Genomic DNA, 22,199 nt, shown 5'->3' on the forward strand with positions numbered 1-22,199 from the left:
TCAAGAAGTTGTGCACAATCACTGTGTCTGGCCCAGCACGAACTATTAGCACTCACCCTGAAACCGCAAGATGTTGTTTTATGTTTCTGTAAAGGTGTGACATTATGTCCATGCATTGTAAAGGGGATGGATATTTTGTACCTTTGGACAGGGCCAGACTCACTGTTTTGCCCTGCTTCCAGTCTTTATGATAAGATTAGTCAATCTTCTCAGAGATCACAGCAGCTCCTCTCTGAAAGCGGGGATCCTACTCATCTCAGAGGCTCGGAAACTGTTCCTATTTTAATCACACAGATATTCTGAGGTTGCAGAAGCCCAGGTCTCGCTGCAATTGTTGTGGACACAGCGCTAGCTCAGCCCCTCACTCCTCCCCCTCACCTCCCTCCCTCCCTCATGCCACCCAGGTTGCGGGTGGACTCGGCCTCTCTCTGACAGCTGCTAATTACAGGCTGACCAGGCCCCGCTGCTCTCTGCATGACTGCCTCGCGCCCCGCTCAGGTTACCCAGAGTGAGGGAGAAACAGAGAGAGATGGAGAGAAAGGTGGATGGTTGGGACAGAGAAAGACAGAGGAGCAGGAGGAGGAGGAGGGAGGAAGAGGAGATAGAAAGTAAGAGGGGGGGCAGAGAGAACAGAAGGGATGAATGGGAGAAAGGAGTGAGAATGGGAGGGAGAGGTAGAGTCGGGGGGAACCAGCACAGTGGATTAGAGAGGACAGATTAAGCTCCTGTGTGGAATACACGTTGTGGTGAAAGAATTAAAGAACTGAAAGGACGACTTAGGAGAAGGTGGACAGATGAAGTCTGCCCCTTTAGGAAAGGAGCGAGAGGGGCAGAGAGAAAGAGAAGAAGAGGAGAGACAGATTTTGAACTAACCAGTAAAATTTAAGGTCAGAGAAAATATTGAAACTCTTGAGAAGGCTGGAAAGTTCCAGTGAAGTTTCCCTCTCTAGTTTGGTCGGGGAAAACCCAGATGAGTAAGTTTCCACAGTGCAGACCAACATGAGGGCTATACCCCATCTAGTGGTGAGAACCAGACATCACGATAGATTTGAGTTCAGCTCAATTCAATTTTATTTTTTGTCCTAGAGGGCAATTTGTGTTGGAGCTATGTAAAACATAGACCTCACTTGCTCCTCAGGCAGTGCTGCTTTTCTGTGCTGCTTCTGAAAGTTAGCATCAATGTTTTATCTTATGGGTAAGGTGGTATTTAAAGAAGCTTTCTAATTTGCGTAATAATCTCTTACTTATTTAAGTGTCACAGAAACACTGAAAAATGCAATCGTCTTTAAACATTTATTACCTATTTGATTATTTATTCTGAATTATCATCATGCTAATTCAAAAAGTCAAAAGTGACACAGAAACACAGAAAAATACAATACTCTTAATATGTGTTTACTATTTACATTTTTATTTATTTTTATCCCTAGTTCATCATGCTCATTTATTTATTTAATTATTTACTGTGTCAGTTTAGGGTCCTCAATCTGCTCACTTACCCCTATGGAAAATTATTCTCTGTGATGCTTTCTGGCTCTTAGTGGCTCCGTTTTTCATGCATATTAATATTGGACTATTATTCCAAAAATCATGAATTTGAAACAGGTCATGAAAACAGCATTTTCCATTTAGATATTCCAAACTGAGTCTTGTTCCAAATTTATCATTTTCAAATTAAGACGTGGGATATGTTGGTATAAGTCAGGTTTCAGGAGCATTCTTTGGAGTTTTTACTGCAGTTTCTGACACACGGCCAATTTTCTGTTTACAGTCAGCTCTGTGCTTTATTGTGAATACACAAAACAACATGCCAACAATTTTCAAGGCTGTGTCAGAGATGCATGCCCAGAAGAAATGTCCACATTACTGGCCAGAAGAGGAAACACAACTGTTTTTTGATAGACTTTCATGTCATGAGGTTTTTAGATATGCTAGAAAATCACAACAAATAGTGCAGCTCTGTCCTTTTAAAGAAGGTGGTTGAAAGAATGGAAGAGAGGCTGTGTCGGCACGGTGGAACAAATCCACCACTGGGAGAAAACACTGAAAAAATCCTATTTAGGTGCAAAGAAACAAAATAGCATAGGCGGCTCCAGCCATTCTACTTTTTTCCATATTTTGACATGATAAACGACGTGTTAGGGCACTTTAATCGGAGTATACAGGGCTGCATAAACGACAATATCAGTGGAATATTCATTTTCCTAAGTCATACAGCTGACTAGAAATAGTCTTTTTGGAATAAAAAACACTCCCTTTAAAATTTTGTTACAAAAGTACAACACTTTAAGCTAAAAGTTGCTCTTCAACATGCATTTAGATCAGGAATATGAAAGAGAGAGAACAGTGTTGCACAATATTCTAATATTTCACCAATTCATTCATTCAACTGCCATTTTTCCACATTTATTTTAGATTATTTCTCATAATTAATAACTTTGTTCTTTGATGTCTCAAGCCTAGTCCCATCAGACCAGTCTCCCTACACTGATGTGTCCTCGCTACGTGCCCCGCTCCTCAACGGCCCTCCTCAGGACTGCCGCGCTATGTATAATCCCATGACTCCCAGTATGACTCATGGATCAGGCCCAGGACAGGGGATTGGCCACTGCATGGATCAATACATGAGGCCCCCTCAGGCCCCTCCGCCACACAGTATGATGGGCCACAGGGGCATGCCGCCCACAGAGGGTGAGTCAGAGTATCTTTTACATCTCTTTAATCGCACAGCTGCTACTGATTTGGGCTTAAAGATACCTGAGAGACTGAGTAAGAAACAGAGACTGCACAGATTTCTACAAAACAAAGGATGGCAGTCAACAGAAGGCCAGTTTTACTGCTGAGATATAAATGCATCTGTTACTCTGCAGAAAAACACGCATCTTGGACTAATTAAAATTACTCAGTTAAACTGAGGTGAACTAGAGATTAAAAAATAGACCATATAAACCTAAAATATGTAAAATGTGAATCCAAGTATGAATATCAAACAGATGTCAGCTGGTGACTGAGAATTGTGGTACAATCCCTTTGTATTAATTCTACTTCATTTACTTTACCAGTTCTTCCTATTGTGTCTTTATTTGGTCTCTTTTCCTCTTAAAAAAAAACGTAGAGGAAAGAGTCTAGACTATAAAACCTCACAGGGCAGTTAATTGTCTGTCTGCCTCACTTCTCATTTCAGAACAGCAAGATTTTACAAGTGCTGTACCTACAGTAAAACTTCAAATGACATGATAGTTGTGTGGCTTTCCTTTCTTGCTCAACAAATAAGCTTTTGTAAGACGCAAGGGACTGCAGTTCAACATAATGTTTAGTTGATATCTTAAATAGTGCACACTCAGGGTTAAGTGTCATCCACGCCAAGTATAATGACTCTAAGAGCTATAAATATATCATTTTAAAAATTGTTCTATCTCAAGTAGGTGGGTCCACAACTATAATGACAATTGAACATTATCATTGGGATCACTTTCGGAGCAATCTGATGAACAGAAACACTGACAGCCAATTAAAATCCATCTAAATTTACAGGGCGTCACATTGAACATGACTTTTACCTGAGACATACTGCAAAGCAGTTCTTTGTGCTCTCTGAAATTCATTTCATCCTTACTGATGGTCTCTCTTACATCTGACAGGATACTTTCAAATTGATGTTCTCTCTCTACAACACCTGTCAATATTTATTTGCTTCTTAAACAGTGAGCACACAGCACAGCAAGGTCATTAAAGTTAACTAAAACTAGACTAAAAAGTAAAAGATGGTGTGTTAAAACATTTAAGTTAACAGAAATAAAAGGAGGCAACAGTGACTAAAATGTCTAAATGGCTGTGAGTCAACTGCCTTCACAAAGCGTAGTTTGTATTGTTAGGCTTACCTTCCAAAATACCTCCATATTATAAAAAAAGTAACCTACAACTAATACTGAAATTAATAAAGACAAAGAATTTCTCACAATAAAAACTAAACTGAAAACAAAACTTGAAAAACAGATACATAAAATAAAGAAATATACGAAGCTGTAATGACTGGCGTGCAGCACATGCTTGGCCCAACTGTTTACACAACATTATTGCTCATCAGTGTTGATGTTCACATTGTGATCATATTCATTATTGTTCTTGGTGTGGACCACCCTTTACTCTTCTGCCGCCTCAAACTTAAAAACTGTTAACATGCATCTTTGCATTGGAATATTTCAGCATTTCTGTTTGTCCTCAATGTCCAACAGGTGGCAACAGCACCCCCTACTGTAACCAGAACAACATGATGTCCTCTCATCACAACTTCTGCCAGATTCAGCCTGGCTCTGATCAGATTGGCTCAGGTGACGGTAGGTGAACACCTCCCATCATTTCCCTTAAATAGAAGTCTTTTCTCTAAAATATTTTGTTCATCAAAGCTAACCCTGCTTTTCCTCTTGCTCCCCTTTTAGGCTCGAGGTTCTCCACACCTCGATCCATGCTGAAGCTGAGTAAAAAGAGAGCTCTGTCCATCTCTCCTCTGTCCGATGCCAGTGTGGACCTGCAGACAGTGATCAGGACATCACCCAACTCACTGGTGGCCTTTGTTAACTCTCGCTGCAACCCTAACGGGGCGAGCTCTTATGGACATCTCTCTGTGAGCGCCATGAGGTCAGATATTTCACTTTTCTATTTTAAGCACAAAAACACTTTTAAAAGCCAGCAATATCCATATCTATTATCTCAAAATAGTAAAATCTAACATTCCAGGCATGGGATTCAAAGTACACACATACCCTGAATTTAAAATCACAACATGCAGTGTTTTCATTTGAAGCATAATAGTTATGACCAAGCATTTATCTACCTTCAAACACCGTCTCAGCATGAAGTAACCGCATCCCTAAAGCCACCACAGTTGGTTAAAATGACAGCAAATGTAGGTAAACTGCAATACAATAGATTCAATAATAAAACAAAACTGTGGTGAATTTCACCTGTTCGACAGTGCTTGATAGCTGCAAGTGCACTGATAATTGCCTCACAAATAGGCGATTTAGATATTTACACCAGGGGTCGACAGATTACCGACCTGGCCAATTACCTGGGCCCTTATTTGACATTTTGCTGAATCTCTGTATCTGCATTTTATTTTAATGATTGCTGATAAAATTAATTAATGAAAAAGTGTGCATATTTCACTCAACCAACACCAGGCTGTCTGCAAAACATGCAAAGAAAGCGTCAGCATATGGGGAACTTTACTTTGTAAAACCTCATGGAGCTATTTTTATTTATTCATTTTTATTTGAATTCTCACTGATCTTTATACTAAAAAATTTGCAGGGAACTTTGTATATGATGTTGAAAATTTCAAGTTTTGTGTTGAAGTTTGTTATATTTATATAATTATATATATTTATTTATATATTTTTATTGTAAATGCATATCAGCTCCACATAAGGGCTCAGGTCTCAACAAGTACTAATATTCAGTATCAGCATCAGCCCTGAAAAACCAATATTGGTTGACCCCTAATACACAGACACGTATACACATACACCAAGTCAAATAACGAAAATAATAAATGCAAAACAAGAAAAAAGGTTAGCAACGAAGTTCCAGTATTGAAAGACAACAAGATTAATAAATCTGCCTGTAATAAATGTCCATGTCCACCTCCATATTTTCAGCAAATTGGCCACTGGTTGTATTAATTTTCATTTGACCAGTTCCATCAGTTCTTATGGAGCTGTCTTATTGTTTTCTATGTTACTCCACAGCCCGTCCCTCGGCTATTCCAGCAATATCAACTGCCAATCCAGACAACAAGGCTCCATGTATGGAGGAGGTGGGGGGACACCTCTGGGTGGACACACACCAGGTCCCTGCCAAGCTTCCCGCTTACCTCCCCACAATCCTCGGCTCCACGCTCCAGCCAAACATGGACATGTAAGATGACTCAGTCACACTTTACAAATGAGTCAGAGCAATTCAGTATCAGCTTGATAATTGGTATGGTTTGATAATTCCTGGGAGGGGATGAATAGAAACCTAAGACAGGTGTGTGACAGGGAGAATTTAAGTCTAAGCTAAATGTATGAATGTGAATGACTTTGAGAGACAGAAGCAGCAGAGATGATACAGTGTGTGTTTGTTTTGCAGCTGAAGACAGAGCCGGGGCTGGGAGGTGTGATGGATGGCATGAATGTGAAGAGCCTGGAGGAGAGGTCAGAGGGAGATGTGGCCAGTCCCTCTTCCACTGGCACTCAGGTACAGAAAAAGTCTTATTCTCACAAGTACTTTTCACCTTCACACATGTACATTTTAGTTTTGACAATAGATTTGTCAGATTCACATGCAGGGAGCATTTGTCAATTGCTCCTGGTAACGTTTGGCTGATATGAGCCCATATGTGCAAGCGTTGTCTTGTTGACCACTTTCTTATCAAAAATATTGCAGTCACAGTATGTAAAGAGGGTTTTTTCAGCCTTCATGGCCTGTTTTCATGCAACTGTTGTTGGCAATGAACCTTCATCATATCAGTGGATCATGACTGATTTTTCCAATGTAGTATGTCAGGAAAAACTGTGGGACAACAACTGCTTTGCACAGATGGAAAACCATAAATGTATAATCCGACTTTACAATCTGACATACTAAGCAATTTCACATTCCAGTCATACTCAAGTTATGCAATTTCAAGACTGTTTAAGGAAATGGGCAAAAATAACACATTTAGGCTATACCGCATGCAAAAAACTTGCATGGTTGTTGCCCCAAACTGCACGCACATCCTGCACAATTATATAGGCTACATCTTATTCTGAAACAGCTATATTGCACATATTTGTTATGTTACAGTACCCTTTTTTTAAGATCTTTACATTTTTTAAATAACTTTTATTTTGTATTTACGTTCTTGAGTGTAACAGTACTTGTGCGGTTTTTATTTTTAAATTTAGACGGTTAAACACGGGTGATAATCCGACTGTGCACATACCTGTTGTCACCTTGTTGTTGCACTGCCGTGTTGTCCTGCTGTTTCCATGTTTGGTAAAGATGCATGAGATCCTGAAAGCCTGTTCTTGACCAGGTACCATCCTCTCGGAAAACACACGGAAAACACAAGAAGCGTCTTCTCTGACCAGCTAGCAGATAGTTATTTCCTCCTGCAGAACCACTGCACGTTCAATCTAATCATTTTTATCAGCGGTTTGGTTTATAACAATTCCCCAAAGCTGGTGGTCACCGAGGTGTTTCTCCTCAAGGTTTTCTTCAAACGGCAGACTTTTAACTTTGTGCTATGGTAAAAGAAACAATCCATACGTTACGATGACCGTACTAACTTCTGACAGCTGCGAGCAACAGCAGCTATTTGGCAAATCAACAATCACATTGCAGCAGAGCAACCGAGAGCAACGCGCAATCAGCCACTTCTGGTATCAAATTAGTGCCAACCATGGATGCATTATAAGGAAGTGCCAACCCCTTTCATAGTCAAAGGTTTTGGGGCATGCGCAGTGTTGTTTTCCTTGACAGGGATCTTGCTTTTTGAGCCAATTAAAACACAATTTTAAAACTATTATATCCAGTCACATAAAGGAGATAATAATGCGACAGCATTGGTTGATCTAAAATCTTAAAATGTGACAAACATTGGACAAGAAGGTTATCTTACAATAGGCTTAGGCTACAACTTTGACGTTTTTAGATCACGTGAAGAGCCACTTATGAGTTTTCAAATGCATGTGCATATGTGTGCATATCTTCATATTAAACAAATCAAAAATACCAATTTGCCCACTTAATTGTGCTCGTTCTAGTTTTTGTCATAGTACAGAATATTTAGTCTTTAAGCACATGGGACTTCAACATGATGACATAGATAACATTTAAAAAAAAAAAACTTTTTTTTTTTTTTTTTTACTTTATTGGAAAAGATGTCAGTAACAATCAGCAAGCTGGCAGGGGAAATATAAGAGATTTTTAAAAATCCCTCAATTTTATGTCTGAAAAGATCAGCAAAGTGGTAAAATGGCATCTTAATGTCATGGGTCTAATGGAGGCGGTCCATGAACCAAAGGGACCAGAGGATTCAACTACTGTAACAAAGGATAGGTGACTTGGAGCACTACTCCCATGCAGATAACTTTCTCATCACAGGGCTGGATGCTCCCAGAATGTGTGCAAAGATTTTCTTAAGTACAAGAGGGCAAATACAGTTTTAGAGGTTTTTGTCATTTCTCTGTACCAAAAACACAAAAAGAGATTAAAAGGAGATGTGGTTCTGTTGTTGGGGTTAAAATGTGGAACACTTTACACAAAATGAACACTGCTGGATTTCAAAAGAATGCTTTGCAACATTATTTTCAAGGGTGACAAGTTTGAATTATTTTTTAAATTTCCAAAATTAAAAGAATGTAGGACAGGCATATATAAGCATTTGGTCGGCCAGAGCCTTTTTAGTCACTACTTAATACATTTGATTTGATTTTGTTCAAACAGCTTGTGTCGCTTTTGCTTATGATATGTGTGATAACTGAATAAAAAAACTAATAAGAAAAACTACCTTTTCAACCAAACGACCAATTTTGAAAATTTCTTTGGATCTGTGCTTATGCATGCCAAGAAAACACATTCACTAGAGGGAATTCAAACAATAGCCGCAAGCACAAAAGGCTGAATCAAGAATCTTTTAATGACTAAATTATACTCACTGCCACTAAAATCACATTTTTTCCCCAGTTGCCAGCAGGTGTGGCTTTTCCCCACATGCCCCACATAACCCCTCACCTCTCTATGTACACTTTTTTCCCAACTTATTCCATGGACTTCTTGTCTGTATGTTTCATTAGGACCCTCTCTTGGGTCTCCTGGATGGCAGAGATGACTTAGACAAGGAGGACGGGAAACCTGAGCCGGAGGCAATCTATGAAACCAACTGCCACTGGGAGAGCTGCAACAAGGAGTTTGACACACAAGACCAGCTAGTTCATGTGAGAGTCAATACATATTGTATAATAGAGAGACAAAAAAGCAGGAAAAATAGAAATATACAGTATTCCACTTTGATTATTAACAAGTCTGTATTTATCTGTTTACTCAACAGCACATCAACAATGAGCATATCCATGGAGAAAAGAAGGAGTTTGTGTGTCACTGGCAGGAGTGCTCTCGAGAACAGAGGCCTTTCAAAGCGCAGTACATGCTGGTGGTTCATATGCGCAGACACACAGGAGAGAAGCCACATAAGTGCACTGTGAGTGTATCTTTAGTCTCCATGCATTTTACATTCATTCTCTCTATCCCTGTCCCTGTTTTGGCTCTTGGAAGTTGTTCTCTTTGTTCCAACGTGGCTGTTGTTATAAAATTGTTCTGTATATTTCTGTTTTAGTTTGAAGGCTGTAATAAGGCCTACTCTCGCTTGGAAAATTTGAAGACTCACCTGCGCTCTCACACTGGAGAGAAACCATACGTGTGTGAACATGAAGGCTGCAACAAGGCCTTCTCCAATGCTTCAGACCGGGCCAAGCACCAGAACCGAACTCACTCCAATGAGGTACTGTAGTGTTCACCACTGAAAAGTGATAAAGTAATGTAGATTGAACAATATCTCAAAAATTGAGATTGCACATTATTGAAAGTGGTACTGTTCAGAGCCATACTTTATCTTTCCAAACCTAACTGCTAAGTGATTTATGTATTTTTTATTACATACGTTACCATAAAATAATTAAATAAGTGAATATAGGGGTCTTTCAGAGTTTCACACTTCATATTTTGGATGTCCGTAATGTCAGCTGTAGCAAATCAGAAAAAAATAAACCGACAATAGTTTGTATTGGGCCAAGAATAGTAAGCTGTTACATATTAGAGGCAATTTAATTAGCAGTAAAGTTGCACTTACGTAAATTTTGGTATGCAAGACTGTGTACACAGATACAAGATTTACTTTGTTGACTTACTGGTGCTTTTCTCTTATACAGAAACCCTATGTATGTAAGATCCCCGGCTGCACAAAGCGGTACACAGATCCAAGCTCTTTGCGTAAACATGTGAAGACTGTTCACGGTCCTGAAGCCCACATCACCAAGAAGCATCGTGGGGACACGGGGCCTCGTCCCCCTGGTTCAGCAATGACCCCTGGAGGCCAGACCTCTGAACTGCTGCTGGAGAAAGAGGAGACACGTCGGGAGGACTGCAAACTGTTGGCTCCTGAGACTGCTCTGGTGAGTGATGCATTTTATTTATGGCCTGCAAGATCCCTTAAGAAAACAAACAAAGCTCCAGTGTTAAAAGCAACACATCCATAGTTATTTTCAACCCATTAGGTAAAATAAAATAAACTTAGCACATTTCCCTTTGAGATGGGTTGTAATAACACATTATATTACTGCTTTCAGAAATCCCAGCCAAGTCCTGGTGGTCAGTCATCATGCAGTAGCGAACGTTCTCCACTGGGGAGCGCCAACAACAATGACAGTGGGGTGGAGATGAACCTAAATGCAGCTGGCAGTCTGGAGGATCTCACAGCACTGGAGGATGGAGTTGCAGGTGGAGGAGGGGAGCCAGGAAGTGTAGGAACAATGGGAATGTCTGCACAGGCTTTGAAGAGGCTGGAGAACCTGAAGATCGACAAACTGAAGCAAATCCGCAGGCCGACCCCTCCTGGCCGCTGTGCCAATAACAAGCTACCTGCACTTCCTGGTATGTTCCAAGGAGGATAAAAATAGGAGAAGTCATGGGGTCGTATCACATCTTATCATTGGCTGTATTACTCCTGTGACATGAAATTTGGTCTGCAGTTGGCAAAAGGCTCAATAGCTGGTGCACTAATATAGAACATGGGGCGATTTATTCATTTCACTGTGGCATCCACAATCATTCTTGGGTCAGAATATTTTTGTTTGGAAAACAAAGATATGAGTTAGAATTATAATTCTGTAATTATTTTAAAAGTCTATAATAAAAGACCATAAACAAATGCTTTTGGCTGCTATCCAGTTGAATGTACCCAATAGTTCTGTCAAGCCAAGTGCACCCAAGGAGGTTGTAAAGCACTTGAGCAGACACCATCCCCTTATTTCTAGCGCTATCTGCTGTAATTTACATTGCGCATTTGTCATACCCCATAGCTCCCATGGGACCAAAGAGCATGTCCCAGCCTTTTTTGAGTAGCCTTGGTATGTTCTGAGTTATTGCACAAAAACATTTTTGGTCTGTATTTTTGTTGGTCTCTAAACAGTTTCCTCTTTCTGGATGTTAATTTTCAGGTCCCGGAGAGAGCATGGGAATGTGTGCACCTTCTCCACTCCTCTCAAATCGACGAGTTATGGAGCTGTCCAATCACGAGCTAGGAGGTGGTACATCCATCGGCTGCTCTTCCAATGACAGGAGAGGAAGCGGCACCAGCAGCCTAAGCTCTGCCTATACTGTTAGCCGTCGGTCCTCCATGGTGTCTCCTTACCTGTCCAGCCGGCGCTCCAGTGATGTCTCACAAATGGGAGGAACAGGAGGCGGTGGATGTCACCTCCTTGGCCCAGAGCAAAGTGGAGGAGACCCTCTCTCTCCTGAGACCACTCGCAGAGGAGCTCCATGTCCTGTAGGAGGAGGATTGCCAGGTCTTCCTAATCTAACACCGGCACAGCAGTATAGCCTAAAGGCCAAATATGCTGCAGCAACTGGTGGACCACCACCTACTCCTTTACCCAATATGGAGCAGCCAGGTACTCCAAGCAGAAGAGGAGGTGTTTTGAGTGAATACCAGGGGCAGCCGCTGCCTCCCTTCCTTCAACAAGGTGGTCCACGTAGGCACAGTGCCAACACAGAGTATGGCACTGGTGTTATCTATCCTCACCAGGCTCCAGGGAACAACAGCAGGCGAGCCAGTGACCCCGTCCGACCAGTTGCCGATCCTCAAGCAATCCCAAAGCGCTTCAATAGTCTTAATAATGTAGCTGTGATGGGCCGAAGGAATGCGCTGCAACACCGTGGCTCTGACACAAGTCTTTCCCGCCACCTGTACTCTCCTCGGCCACCTAGCATTACAGAGAATGTGATGATGGAGGCTATGGGTATGGAGCCCCACCTTGCCCCTGTTGACGCCAGGGATCGTTCTATGATGATGCCCCCTGGAGAGAGAAACTTCATGGGATACCAGCAACAGCATCAAACTCTTGGAGGAGTTGGAGGTTCTCTTGGTAACCAACTGTCCCCAAGCCATGACTCTCTGAGCTGCCCAGACCAGAGTTACATGCAGGGGCACTACCAGAACCAGGGAGGGGATGGCACGTCCAGGGCTGGTGGAAATCCAATGGGCCAAGCAAGGCCTATTCAGTCAGAGGGCATGTCTAATACACTCCTCCAACAGGCTGAGTACAGTATGAGCACCTGTCAGCTCAGTCCCTCTGGCCCCCATTACCCCAGCATAGGTCAGGGTGGTGATGCTGGAGGCCCTTGGAGTGATTCACACAACCAAATCCAAACTTCCAACCATGCTCTCCAGAACCAGCGAGGAATGCAATATTCAGATCATAGCCTGCAGCCTCAACAAGCACAGGCCCACTTCAACAATCAAACAGGCCTCTACAACAGTCCTGATGGAACCCACAAACTTACCATCAAGCCCGAGCAGCAGTTTCACCCCGGGATGGGAGGTGGGAATGCTTGTCAAAGTGCTAAGCTCCACCAGCAGCGGATGATCCTCCAGCAGAATCAGGGTTACCCCCAACAGACAGGCCAGGTCATGATGAGGAACTCCAACAATCCCAGCTGTGACTTTCCAGGGCAGAACCAGAACTCATTCCCCAGTGGAGGGGGCTTGAGCTTGGGCTGTGCTGGTACTGCACTCTCAGATGGGCAGAGGCCTGAAACCCCCATGATGCAGGTGAAGGAAATGATGGTGAGGAACTATGTGCAGTCACAACAAGCACTCATGTGGGAGCAGCAACAGGAACAGCAGCAGCAGACCGGAATAAAGCCTCCTCCTCTATCTGATAATATGGATATGAGTGCCCAGACAGCAATGATTCAGCACAGTCCACAGCACCAAAACCAGAATATGTACTCCAACCAGCCCTATACTTCCTACCCTAACCAGAACCTGGTCATGAGCCCTCCAGCCCACAGCCGAGGGCCCAGCTCTGTGACGCCTAAAGACCAGCAGCTGACAGCTCTCCAGGGCTCATGTTATAGCCAGGAAATGGTGGTCCCCAGGCCTCCTCAGGGACGGAAACCTCTCAGCCGCCAGAACAGCCTATCACAGGCAGGAGGGAGCTACCTGGGTAGTCCACCCCACCTCAGCCCTGTCCACTCCACTTCCAGCCCCAGGCGTGCAGTCCGACTTCCTCCAGTTCAGCATCCACAGCACCCGCAAAATGAAATGTTCTCTCCTTCCAATAACAACAATATGTACTATTCAGGCCAGATAAACATGGATATGGAAAAACACATGGACCCCCAGAATGGACCTTGTCTCAACCAGCAGCACAGTATGGGTCCCAACCTAGACCCAACAGCTGGCACAAAGCCTGCCCCTATGACTCCCTATCCTGAATCTGGCCCCATCTCCAATGCCTTAGAAAACCTGGACCTGGATAACGCTCGCATAGACTTCACCTCCATTATTGATGATGCTGAGTCTTCCTCATTCAGCCCGATCAACAATCCCCTTCAGGGTCAGCCAGGGTCTTCCTCCCAGGCCTCATCCCGCCTCACCACCCCTCAGACTTCTGTTACCCTGGCTGCTGGCTCTGCCCTGTCCAACATGGCTGTAGGCGACATGACGTCCATGCTTACCTCGCTGGCTGGGGAGAATAAATACCTGAACACACTGTCTTAGAAGAATACTTTGGGGCATATTTTTCCAGATAATCAATCAAGTAGAGGCCTTGACCAGTTTTTTTCTCACATAGAAATGTGTCTAGCCCAGTGTACAGAGGTTACAAGGCAGAGGTTAAGTGCTGTTGCTTATAGTGATTTTCCATGGTACATTGCAAGAAAGTTTTTTTAAGGTAAGACAGACAAACTTTTAAGTCGATAATTTCATGCCTGGGGTGTTCTATACATCCCCATATGCCTTTACACAAAAACCCAACACATTAACCCTTATTTGAGCCAGGATCCTGAACTTCCGAGGGATTTGTTGCCAATAAATACCCTTATAATAGGGATAATAATGTGTTTCGGTTGCAAGTTAAGACTAAGCTACAAATGTGATTCCATCACAAGTTTCAAAAGTGTTAAAAATCCCCACAAAACCTTAAAACCAAAGGTGCCTGATCAACCTCCCTCGCTGTATTGTTCCTTCGCTGCCTTGGTACTTGGTATTTTGTCTGTGCCTTATTGTAAGACACAGAGCTATATGCCTGATATGAACCTGAACTTTTTCCAGGCATTCCAGTCACATGGGGCTGTGGCAACAGTGGAGCAGAGAAGGATGTATGTAAATAAGTTTTATATACATTTATATATGTTGTTTATATGACAATGAGATGGTGGATAGATCATCCTCCGTCTTGTGATGGACTGCTTGGATTCTGAAGGCCAATGTTCACATGGGACTTTCTAAGATGGCTGTTCAAGGAGCAGAGTGAAGACTAAAGTTGTGCTTTTAGTGATTGAGAAATTATTTCTCGGTGCTACTAAATATTAATCTGTATTGCTAGGGATTTCTTTGTCGTCAGGAGCAACACACTCTTTATAGTGGCATATCAGTATTCCCACACATGCACAAATGCAGTCACACACATAACCTACACACAGACACTCAGGACTTGTTGGTGTTTGAATCTTTGGTGTTCAGATTACATGTATGTTGTAACTGCCTTTCCAGACAGAGAGTTTGCACTCCACATGTTTACTGTAAGTGTTCCTAAAGCAGCTGTGTACTTTTTTTTCCAGTGGTGTTTATAACTGCAAAACAGAAAGTTCTTTGCTCTTTCTAAGGTACATACATAGAGGATAACGAGAAAAGCTCAAAGATAACTTGCAAATGTCACCTATATTCATACATTAACCTGACACATGGCTTGTACATGACTCAGCTGAGGATGACGGCTATTTTGAATGAAACCCGAGTCAGCTGGTGTGTATCTGTTAACAGATCAGAAATAGTTGCCTGTGTTTGAGGTACTTTCATAGTACAGTGCTGCTGCACTTTGGCTCTAATCCCAAAGAGGAGTTATTTGGAAATTCTGCATTACTAATTCAGGAAAGGGGATCAAGACGTGGGAATTTTACTATCACTACCACTGCAGTGAAATTTACATTATCATGGCTACACTGAGGTACTTTTTTGCAACTTTTGAGCTGTATCGTACGGAAGAAGGCTGCAGCTCTTAATAGGAGAACTAATTTTACACTGTGGCTTTGCACTGACTACAGCACTGTGCGAAAGGGTCTCTGTCTCTTGTGACTATTCACATGAACCTCATTTTGATAGAAAGAATTATCACAGTATTTTTTAATAGTCTTCAAGAACACGTCTGAGCACAGCTAGACTCTATAAGGCCACATTTTAGTGTTGCTGAAACATTTCACAAGATATTTCAGAGTAAAACAGTAGCATCACTTCAAAAGTTTACTAAGCATTAGCGGGAATGAACATTTCTTCATTTCAGATAAAGTGTACAACCTACCAAAGACACCTTAAAATGACTGAGAACAAGATGCACAAATAGCCTATTCTAACATGACACTAACACTAGCAATAGGGGCATGAACATTGACTGATAGTGCTGTTCTTTAGAATGTATGAGATGTTTTGTATAAAATTATCTTTTTATATTAATGAACTTTATGGATGTTGCCTTCTATGTGTGTGTGTGTGTGTGTGTGTGTGTGTGTGTGTGTGTGTGTGTGTGTGTGTGTGTGTGTGCGTGTGTGGATTTTTTTTTTAACTGTCATCTTTTATTCTGACTTTTTTGCTGGCAAAAGACTATCACCTTTAGCAACAGAAAGCTATAATAGTAGCATTAACTACAATAGACAAAAGCCAAGTGTTATATTTTGTGTACAATTTTTCTACATTTTTATACAAATGTGCTATATTTTACCAGTTTATGAATAAAGATGTTCAATGGGATGGATGCAGAATGTTTGTCAAACCTTTCTTTCAATGTCCATTGTTGTAAACTAATGTGGCTGTGTGTTTTATTACAACACACACAAATGCTGTAAGTAGCCATATCTGTACATTGTATAGCTATATTAAGGAGGTTTAAAGTAAAGACATGGGTATGAAGCCTGCTCTGCTGGATGAAATTTGTTTCTGTACCTGGTGGGTTGTTGCAATGACTTCTTTCCTCCAACAGAGTGCAGTACAGCCTGAGAACAAAGACAAAAAGAAACAGTATTTCTCTTTCATTCACTGTAGATGAAGACCCCATAGCATAACTTGCTGCATTGCATGCTGCACACACTATAGTCTACAGTAAGCAGTAAACTAACTTATGTGACAATATTAGTGCAAGAAACAGCTAATTGTATAAACATCAAAGTCAGATAAACCTTGGTACATTTAATAAAATCATGCTTTAGATGTACCAAATTAAATATATTTCACAAATCACCCCTGTAAGCAATTAAATCATATTTTGCATAATAGTGATCCAACTATTACAAATTATTGGAAATCTAACCAACGGCCATTTATCCTAAATCATCCTTCCTTTTGTCCTCATCCTAATTGGAAAAACCTGTGTTATGGTTACAATTTAAAACCTGTCACAGCAGCCTATTGTGACCTACAGTGATCTTCTAGGTTGCTACATTAAGTATTTGGATGAGCGTTAAAGATGGCTGCTCTTGGTGACATCAGTGCCTGGACGGGCTCTCTGTGGTCAGTGGGTACAGGCCCTGCTGAATGCTGTAAGAAAGAAAAACTACACAAATCTTGCTTGTAAAATATTATCAACATGACATATCTGCTTTAAAAGACGTAAAATAAGAGAGCGGTGGGAAAGAAATGGGAGTAAAAAAGTTCATACCCATGACACTGTTTTATATGATAGTATACACCAGGGGTTTCCCAGTCTTTTTGGCTTGTGACTCCATAAAATGAGTTCATGTCTATTTGTGACCTCACATCACTGGATATGGTGGTGTGGAAGTGAGTTATGGGCAGTGTAACCAGAGAGTGATTTTTCCCCTCAGACTGAAGCATAATTAGAGGAAAGACAGAGAAAATAAAACTGAGGGACTGTTCTTCACTTATCAGAAGGTGGGGGGCGGGGGTGGGGGACTTAGGGGTTTTTTATTTTGATGCTCCCCAAATCTACTAATATTTTTTCCTTGAGTCTTCTTGAGTGAGTGGCAGAAAATGCATGACCCTCTCTTTACAATAAATTAGTTTTTTTAAATGTACCCTCTGACGTTTGAAAGTTAAAAGTTGAAAATGAAATCCAGGAGTTGACAAAGGGACTTTGCTCATGTCATGCATGTTGGTTATATTTCTATTTTGAGCTCATGCCTTATGTCTTAAGCATTCATGACACATGATGTCTCCAAGGAACATTTCTACAGTTTCTGGCCATAACAAATGGTGTAATTTTGGCACATTTTTTGTTTGTTTTGTTTTTTAATGAAAACTTGCTTTTCAAACCTACAGGTTAGAAAAAGTATCTTTTCTTTAAAATGTGGCAGTAAAATAATAATAATAATAATAATAATAAAAACATTTACATTTGCATGCCCCTCCCCTCAGCCAAAACTTAAAAAACATAAGTTCCTCCCCAGTGCTTGAAAAGTATTTGACATGCCTCCCCCTTTTGCACCACCCGTCCCCTCTCATAAATAACGAACAGTCCCTAATTTTGTGCGTTTTTTTCTCTCTCTCGTATCCTTTTAATAACCCAATGGGACCCAATGAATTATCCCTCCGCCAGGCAGAGAACTACTGCTGGACACTTACTCAGATCCATGACAGCAAACTAAAACAAGCCTAATTGTAAATAATTTTATTTAAAAAAAAAAAGGGAAAAAAAGATAAATACACCATGGCTACTGAAAATATTGATTTCTTCATGTCTTGTTGAGCTTTTTAAAGTTCCGTAACAAACATATAGTCCGTACCAAAAATCGGCTTTAGTTGCGCAAGAACGGTAACCATAGCAACATAAACCTGCTTATATCTTCTACGTGCATCCTCACTTTCAAAGAGTCGAACAATGGGTTAAATTGACTACAAGCAAACGTTAAAAGCATCCTGACGATTTGGTTACACCTATGGTAAGTGGCAATACACTCAAATATAATAAACTACCTGAATCTATATCATCTAACCTTAGAAACTAACACACTTTTTCGCCTTGTCCGTTATTTTCGTCACTTTGTATAACACTTTATCGTGTGCTAACGCTGTCATTTAATCTGCTTTTTGGGTTAACTTTAATAGTAACTTTTTAATGTGATATTTTTAAAAACGGTATCACCACCATTACTTTTTACAGCACTGGCTCGTTTTTGGTTCAGGGGCCCCAGTGTGCTTAGACTATATTGGCATTGTGGTGTTGTGGCATGGCACAGTAGACTCACGGCAGCCACTACAGCCTGGCAGGGATGCTAAAGTTGACTCATTTGCTCCAAGGCGAGGGGAAGTTCTCCTGACAGGCTACTGATCTGCAATCTGGCATATACTCTGTCCAGTTTTGTTTTTTGAAACAATAGCTGAATCCCCACAGCAGGGTCAAATGGGCGTTTGCAAGGACATCAGCTGAAAGGAGAGGAAAGGGAGAGGAATACCATGTCTCAGTTACATGTTGCATTCACACATCTTTGAAAATATTAGTGCAAGAAACAACTTGTTGACACTATAGACCCAGACCAGATTAAAGTATCACAAATGTGCAGGGGTGAATGAAGTACCTTGAAGCCACACTTAAGGAAAAGTACAGATATCTCACCAGAAAATGATTTTGATAGAAGTTAAAGTCACCTGTTTGAATAATGCTAGTATTGCTAAAGTATTGCATATTTATGGTACTTAAGTATCATATGTAATTTTATTATTTAAATGTTCTTAGAGAGGCTATTTGAAGTAAAATCACAAGAAAATGTTGGTAATGAAAAGCAAGCTGTCAGAATTCTGAGAATTATGAAGTTCATTTCTTGGCAACATACGTCACCTTAAAAACAAAGCATACATTACACTTGAAGAAAAGACTTTTTTTTCATACTTAAAGGATTTAATGAATAAAATCAGGTTTTCCATGTAGCTATTCATCCCTCTGTCTCTTCCTCCCTTCCTTCGCTATTTTGTAGTAAGTAACTAAGATGCTTTAAGGCAAATTTAGCAAAGTAAAAGTATACATTTGAAATCTAGTGGAATAAACATGAAAGTTGACAGAAATATAAAAACTCAAGTACAGATATTCCAAAAATATTCTTAAGTTCTGTAACTAAGTATTATTACTTTGTCACAGTGCAACGCTGCAAATGTGTACAAGTTGTTAGAAGTTGTGTTCAAAACGACATTTAAACTGTCATTGTTGCAGTGCGGTGCACTCACTAAAGGAAACCAGAACTTTTCTGAGGACACGATGTTATAGTAAATATGCTTGCTGTATTTGTGTAATGTTTAACTTCACTCTTGATTTGACACTACATACATTTCAGATCTAAAGCACAATGACCTTCACTAAGTCTTTTCCTGGAAACATTGTCTTGTCTCTTGCCTCAGGCTAAAGTGATTGTTATGCAAAATGACCATAGCTTCTTTATCACAAAATTAGAGTGAGCACACCTTTAAATGTTCATACTATATTCTTGAACATGTTTGAGTTATAGACTTTAATGTAAAGAGTTAGACTTCGCTGATGCAAAGACAGTGTTTTTGACTCTACACGATGTGTTCTCTTCTTTTCTGTAGAGTAACAAATGGAAATGCCAAAATAAGAGTTTTTTTCAAATGCAAAGAAGTGGGCAGCATAATGACTTTTCTCTTTTCTTGTCTTGCCATTCAGAGGGAGGCTTTTCTTTTCCTTTGTCACTTAGGTTGGCATATAATTAACTCCTGCTTAATATGCTGTTTAAGGGCTCTCCTCCCCGTGCAAGAAGCTTTGAACCCATAGACCACAGTCAGGGACAAAACCCCAGTGGGACTGCTTCCTCCATGCTCCTCCTTGTGTGTGTGCAAATGTGTGCGTGTGTGTTTGTGTAGAAGTAGTTGTTTTAACAAGACAGTAGAAAAACTATACCGCCGCAGCATTGCTGGGTCCTCATTTTACAGTGCTCAACTATTAAACTGAAATAAGACTGCACAAACATACCAGTCTTAATCGTATAGTCCATCAGTAATCAACCGAATAAACTCTTCAAACTGTATGTAATTAAGTGCTTCTTAAAGAAGTGTGGTAAAGTAAACCAAGGGCTATGCTGTGAATGGTTGATTTATTTTATCTCTGATTGCTTAAATCCATCAAAAGAAGTGCAGCATGGGGCTTTTTATTGAAGTTGAAAACACAATAAAAACTATAGCTTTAACTTTCAGGTAGCATGTAACAAACAATTACAATACTATACATTTAAATAAATCAAGAGCCAGAAATGTACAGTTTGACTGCACTCAACTGAAATTTCCATGAAAAACACTTAACCTGAAGTACTGAAATACTATGGGGTGCATATGACCATAACTAAAAAAAAAAAAAAACAGCTCCCAGGACCTCTTCAGCACCTCTGCACCTCTGTGACCCTTTTCTGTAGCAAAGTTTATTGCCCCCTCCTCATCTGCCACCTCTTCTCCCTCTCCTCTATCCATCCCACCACAAAGAGCCGTGATGACCCCTCTGTCCCTCTCTTTCTTCAGCCCTCTGCTCCCTCCCCACCGTCAGGATGCTTTCTCTTCCAGAATCCATTAAGACACAACCCCCCTCCAACAGCCATGATGGGTGAAGGAACGAAGGGGGATGTATTTAATTTATTTTTCATTTTTATTTCTTTCTGAACATGAGCTATAGCGACAAAGGACTCACTTAAGATGTGACCTTGAGCTCATGCAGTGTTGAAAAACTAACAAGGTGTTTGGAGTATTAATCATTATTAGTTTCATAGAAAAGGAAATAGATTCTTGATTATTTTATGGAGTTCTCTAAATAGTTTTATTTTTAAAATAGAAATATATGCTATAATGTCAAGTCTTTTTACTGTAGTACTCAGAGGTCCATGATGGCATTTTTGCCCATTAAGTCTTGTTTCATTATATCTCTACTGGAAGAAACAAATGTGTAGTGACTTTTTACAGTAAGGTAATATGGTCTGATAGTGCAGTTAACACCTAAATTCGTTGAAATGTCGTGGGAGATTTAGGTTTCCATTTGACTCATCTGTCTCCAAAAAGCCTATGCAGGTAATCTGCTTTTTACTTCTCTAATCTGTTTCACAGTTTCAGATCGCAGTTTGTTTACAGACTCTGTAGCAGGCCACATTATACACCGTGAAAAGCTACCCGGATCGCTTGTATTATCTCGCAGAGTTACTACAAGGTGGGGGGCACGAGAAAAGCCAAGGTGGGGGTCCTGAACGCTGCGTTAGTGTTTTATTTCGGATGTTTTTTTCAGTTGCAAAACAGATTACGGTCCAGGTTGCAACACAAAGGACTGTCAATGCACCACTTCCTACAGCCATCCAGGGGTGAATGGGGCGCAGGACGGGGTCCACTCCAGGGTACTTGAGCGCAGGTGCGACGTGTATAACAGTCAAGCCATAAAACACGAAGGGGTTGGTGGGAGGGGGATGCGCACATACCTGTTGTAATTAACCTGCAGTTAGAATAATGTCATCCTGGTCAAAATGTAGCAAAATGGAGTTAACAGGCTCATTTACACCTCGTTTAACAGCTTCGAGTTAAAACGCTGTGCTCACTGTGTGTGCGGAGTTTGCGCTGAAGCATCGACGAGATTCACAAGTTTTCTGATCAGTTATAGCTTCGATTAAATTATCTGATCTCTTAAAGGCTTTTATCCCCGAATAATTCAACAGATTCAACTGCAGACTAATTAGACAGAAACATGACGTTAAGTTCGTAAAATATAATGTGTTCTTTAGGTGATAAATGGAGGAAAAGCCCCACGTTTAGATGCAGAAAATGAGAACATGCGGATACATGGACGCTCCCGGGATTCCCTCTCTAAAGAAGAGGAGGTGCAATGTAGCGAATTCGGGACAATGTTTTGTCAAAGTATCAGCCGTGTTATAACTTGTAGGCTATTTGAGCAGTTCTCACTTACACT

The 22,199-nt window shown here is 40.9% G+C and overlaps 1 protein-coding gene and 1 long non-coding RNA gene across 2 annotated transcripts in view; one reads left to right on the forward strand and one right to left on the reverse strand.

The window, feature by feature from the left end:
• The window catches only part of LOC148190218 (uncharacterized), a 73,654-nt gene extending 66,242 nt beyond the window's left edge, over positions 1-7,412 (reverse strand). Inside the window, exon 1 of the long non-coding RNA XR_015779017.1 lies at positions 6,971-7,412. This is a non-coding gene — a long non-coding RNA (uncharacterized LOC148190218). The remainder of the gene's footprint in view (positions 1-6,970) is intronic.
• Positions 1-16,065, forward strand: part of gli1 (GLI family zinc finger 1) — a 71,725-nt gene extending 55,660 nt beyond the window's left edge. The window contains exons 3-13 of the mRNA XM_042505739.2: positions 2,459-2,691; positions 4,236-4,337; positions 4,440-4,638; positions 5,751-5,919; positions 6,133-6,240; positions 8,826-8,966; positions 9,080-9,229; positions 9,365-9,529; positions 9,957-10,199; positions 10,374-10,677; positions 11,244-16,065. Of these exons, the coding sequence (XP_042361673.2) occupies positions 2,459-2,691; positions 4,236-4,337; positions 4,440-4,638; positions 5,751-5,919; positions 6,133-6,240; positions 8,826-8,966; positions 9,080-9,229; positions 9,365-9,529; positions 9,957-10,199; positions 10,374-10,677; positions 11,244-13,810 (4,381 nt within the window). The 3' untranslated portion in view covers positions 13,811-16,065. The remainder of the gene's footprint in view (positions 1-2,458; positions 2,692-4,235; positions 4,338-4,439; positions 4,639-5,750; positions 5,920-6,132; positions 6,241-8,825; positions 8,967-9,079; positions 9,230-9,364; positions 9,530-9,956; positions 10,200-10,373; positions 10,678-11,243) is intronic.
• Positions 16,066-22,199: the final 6,134 nt, after the last annotated feature.

The sequence above is a fragment of the Plectropomus leopardus genome, chromosome 2, assembly GCF_026936395.1.
Source record: "Plectropomus leopardus strain MGB_pleo_1.0 chromosome 2, ASM2693639v1, whole genome shotgun sequence".
Taxonomy (NCBI): domain Eukaryota; kingdom Metazoa; phylum Chordata; class Actinopteri; order Perciformes; family Serranidae; genus Plectropomus; species Plectropomus leopardus.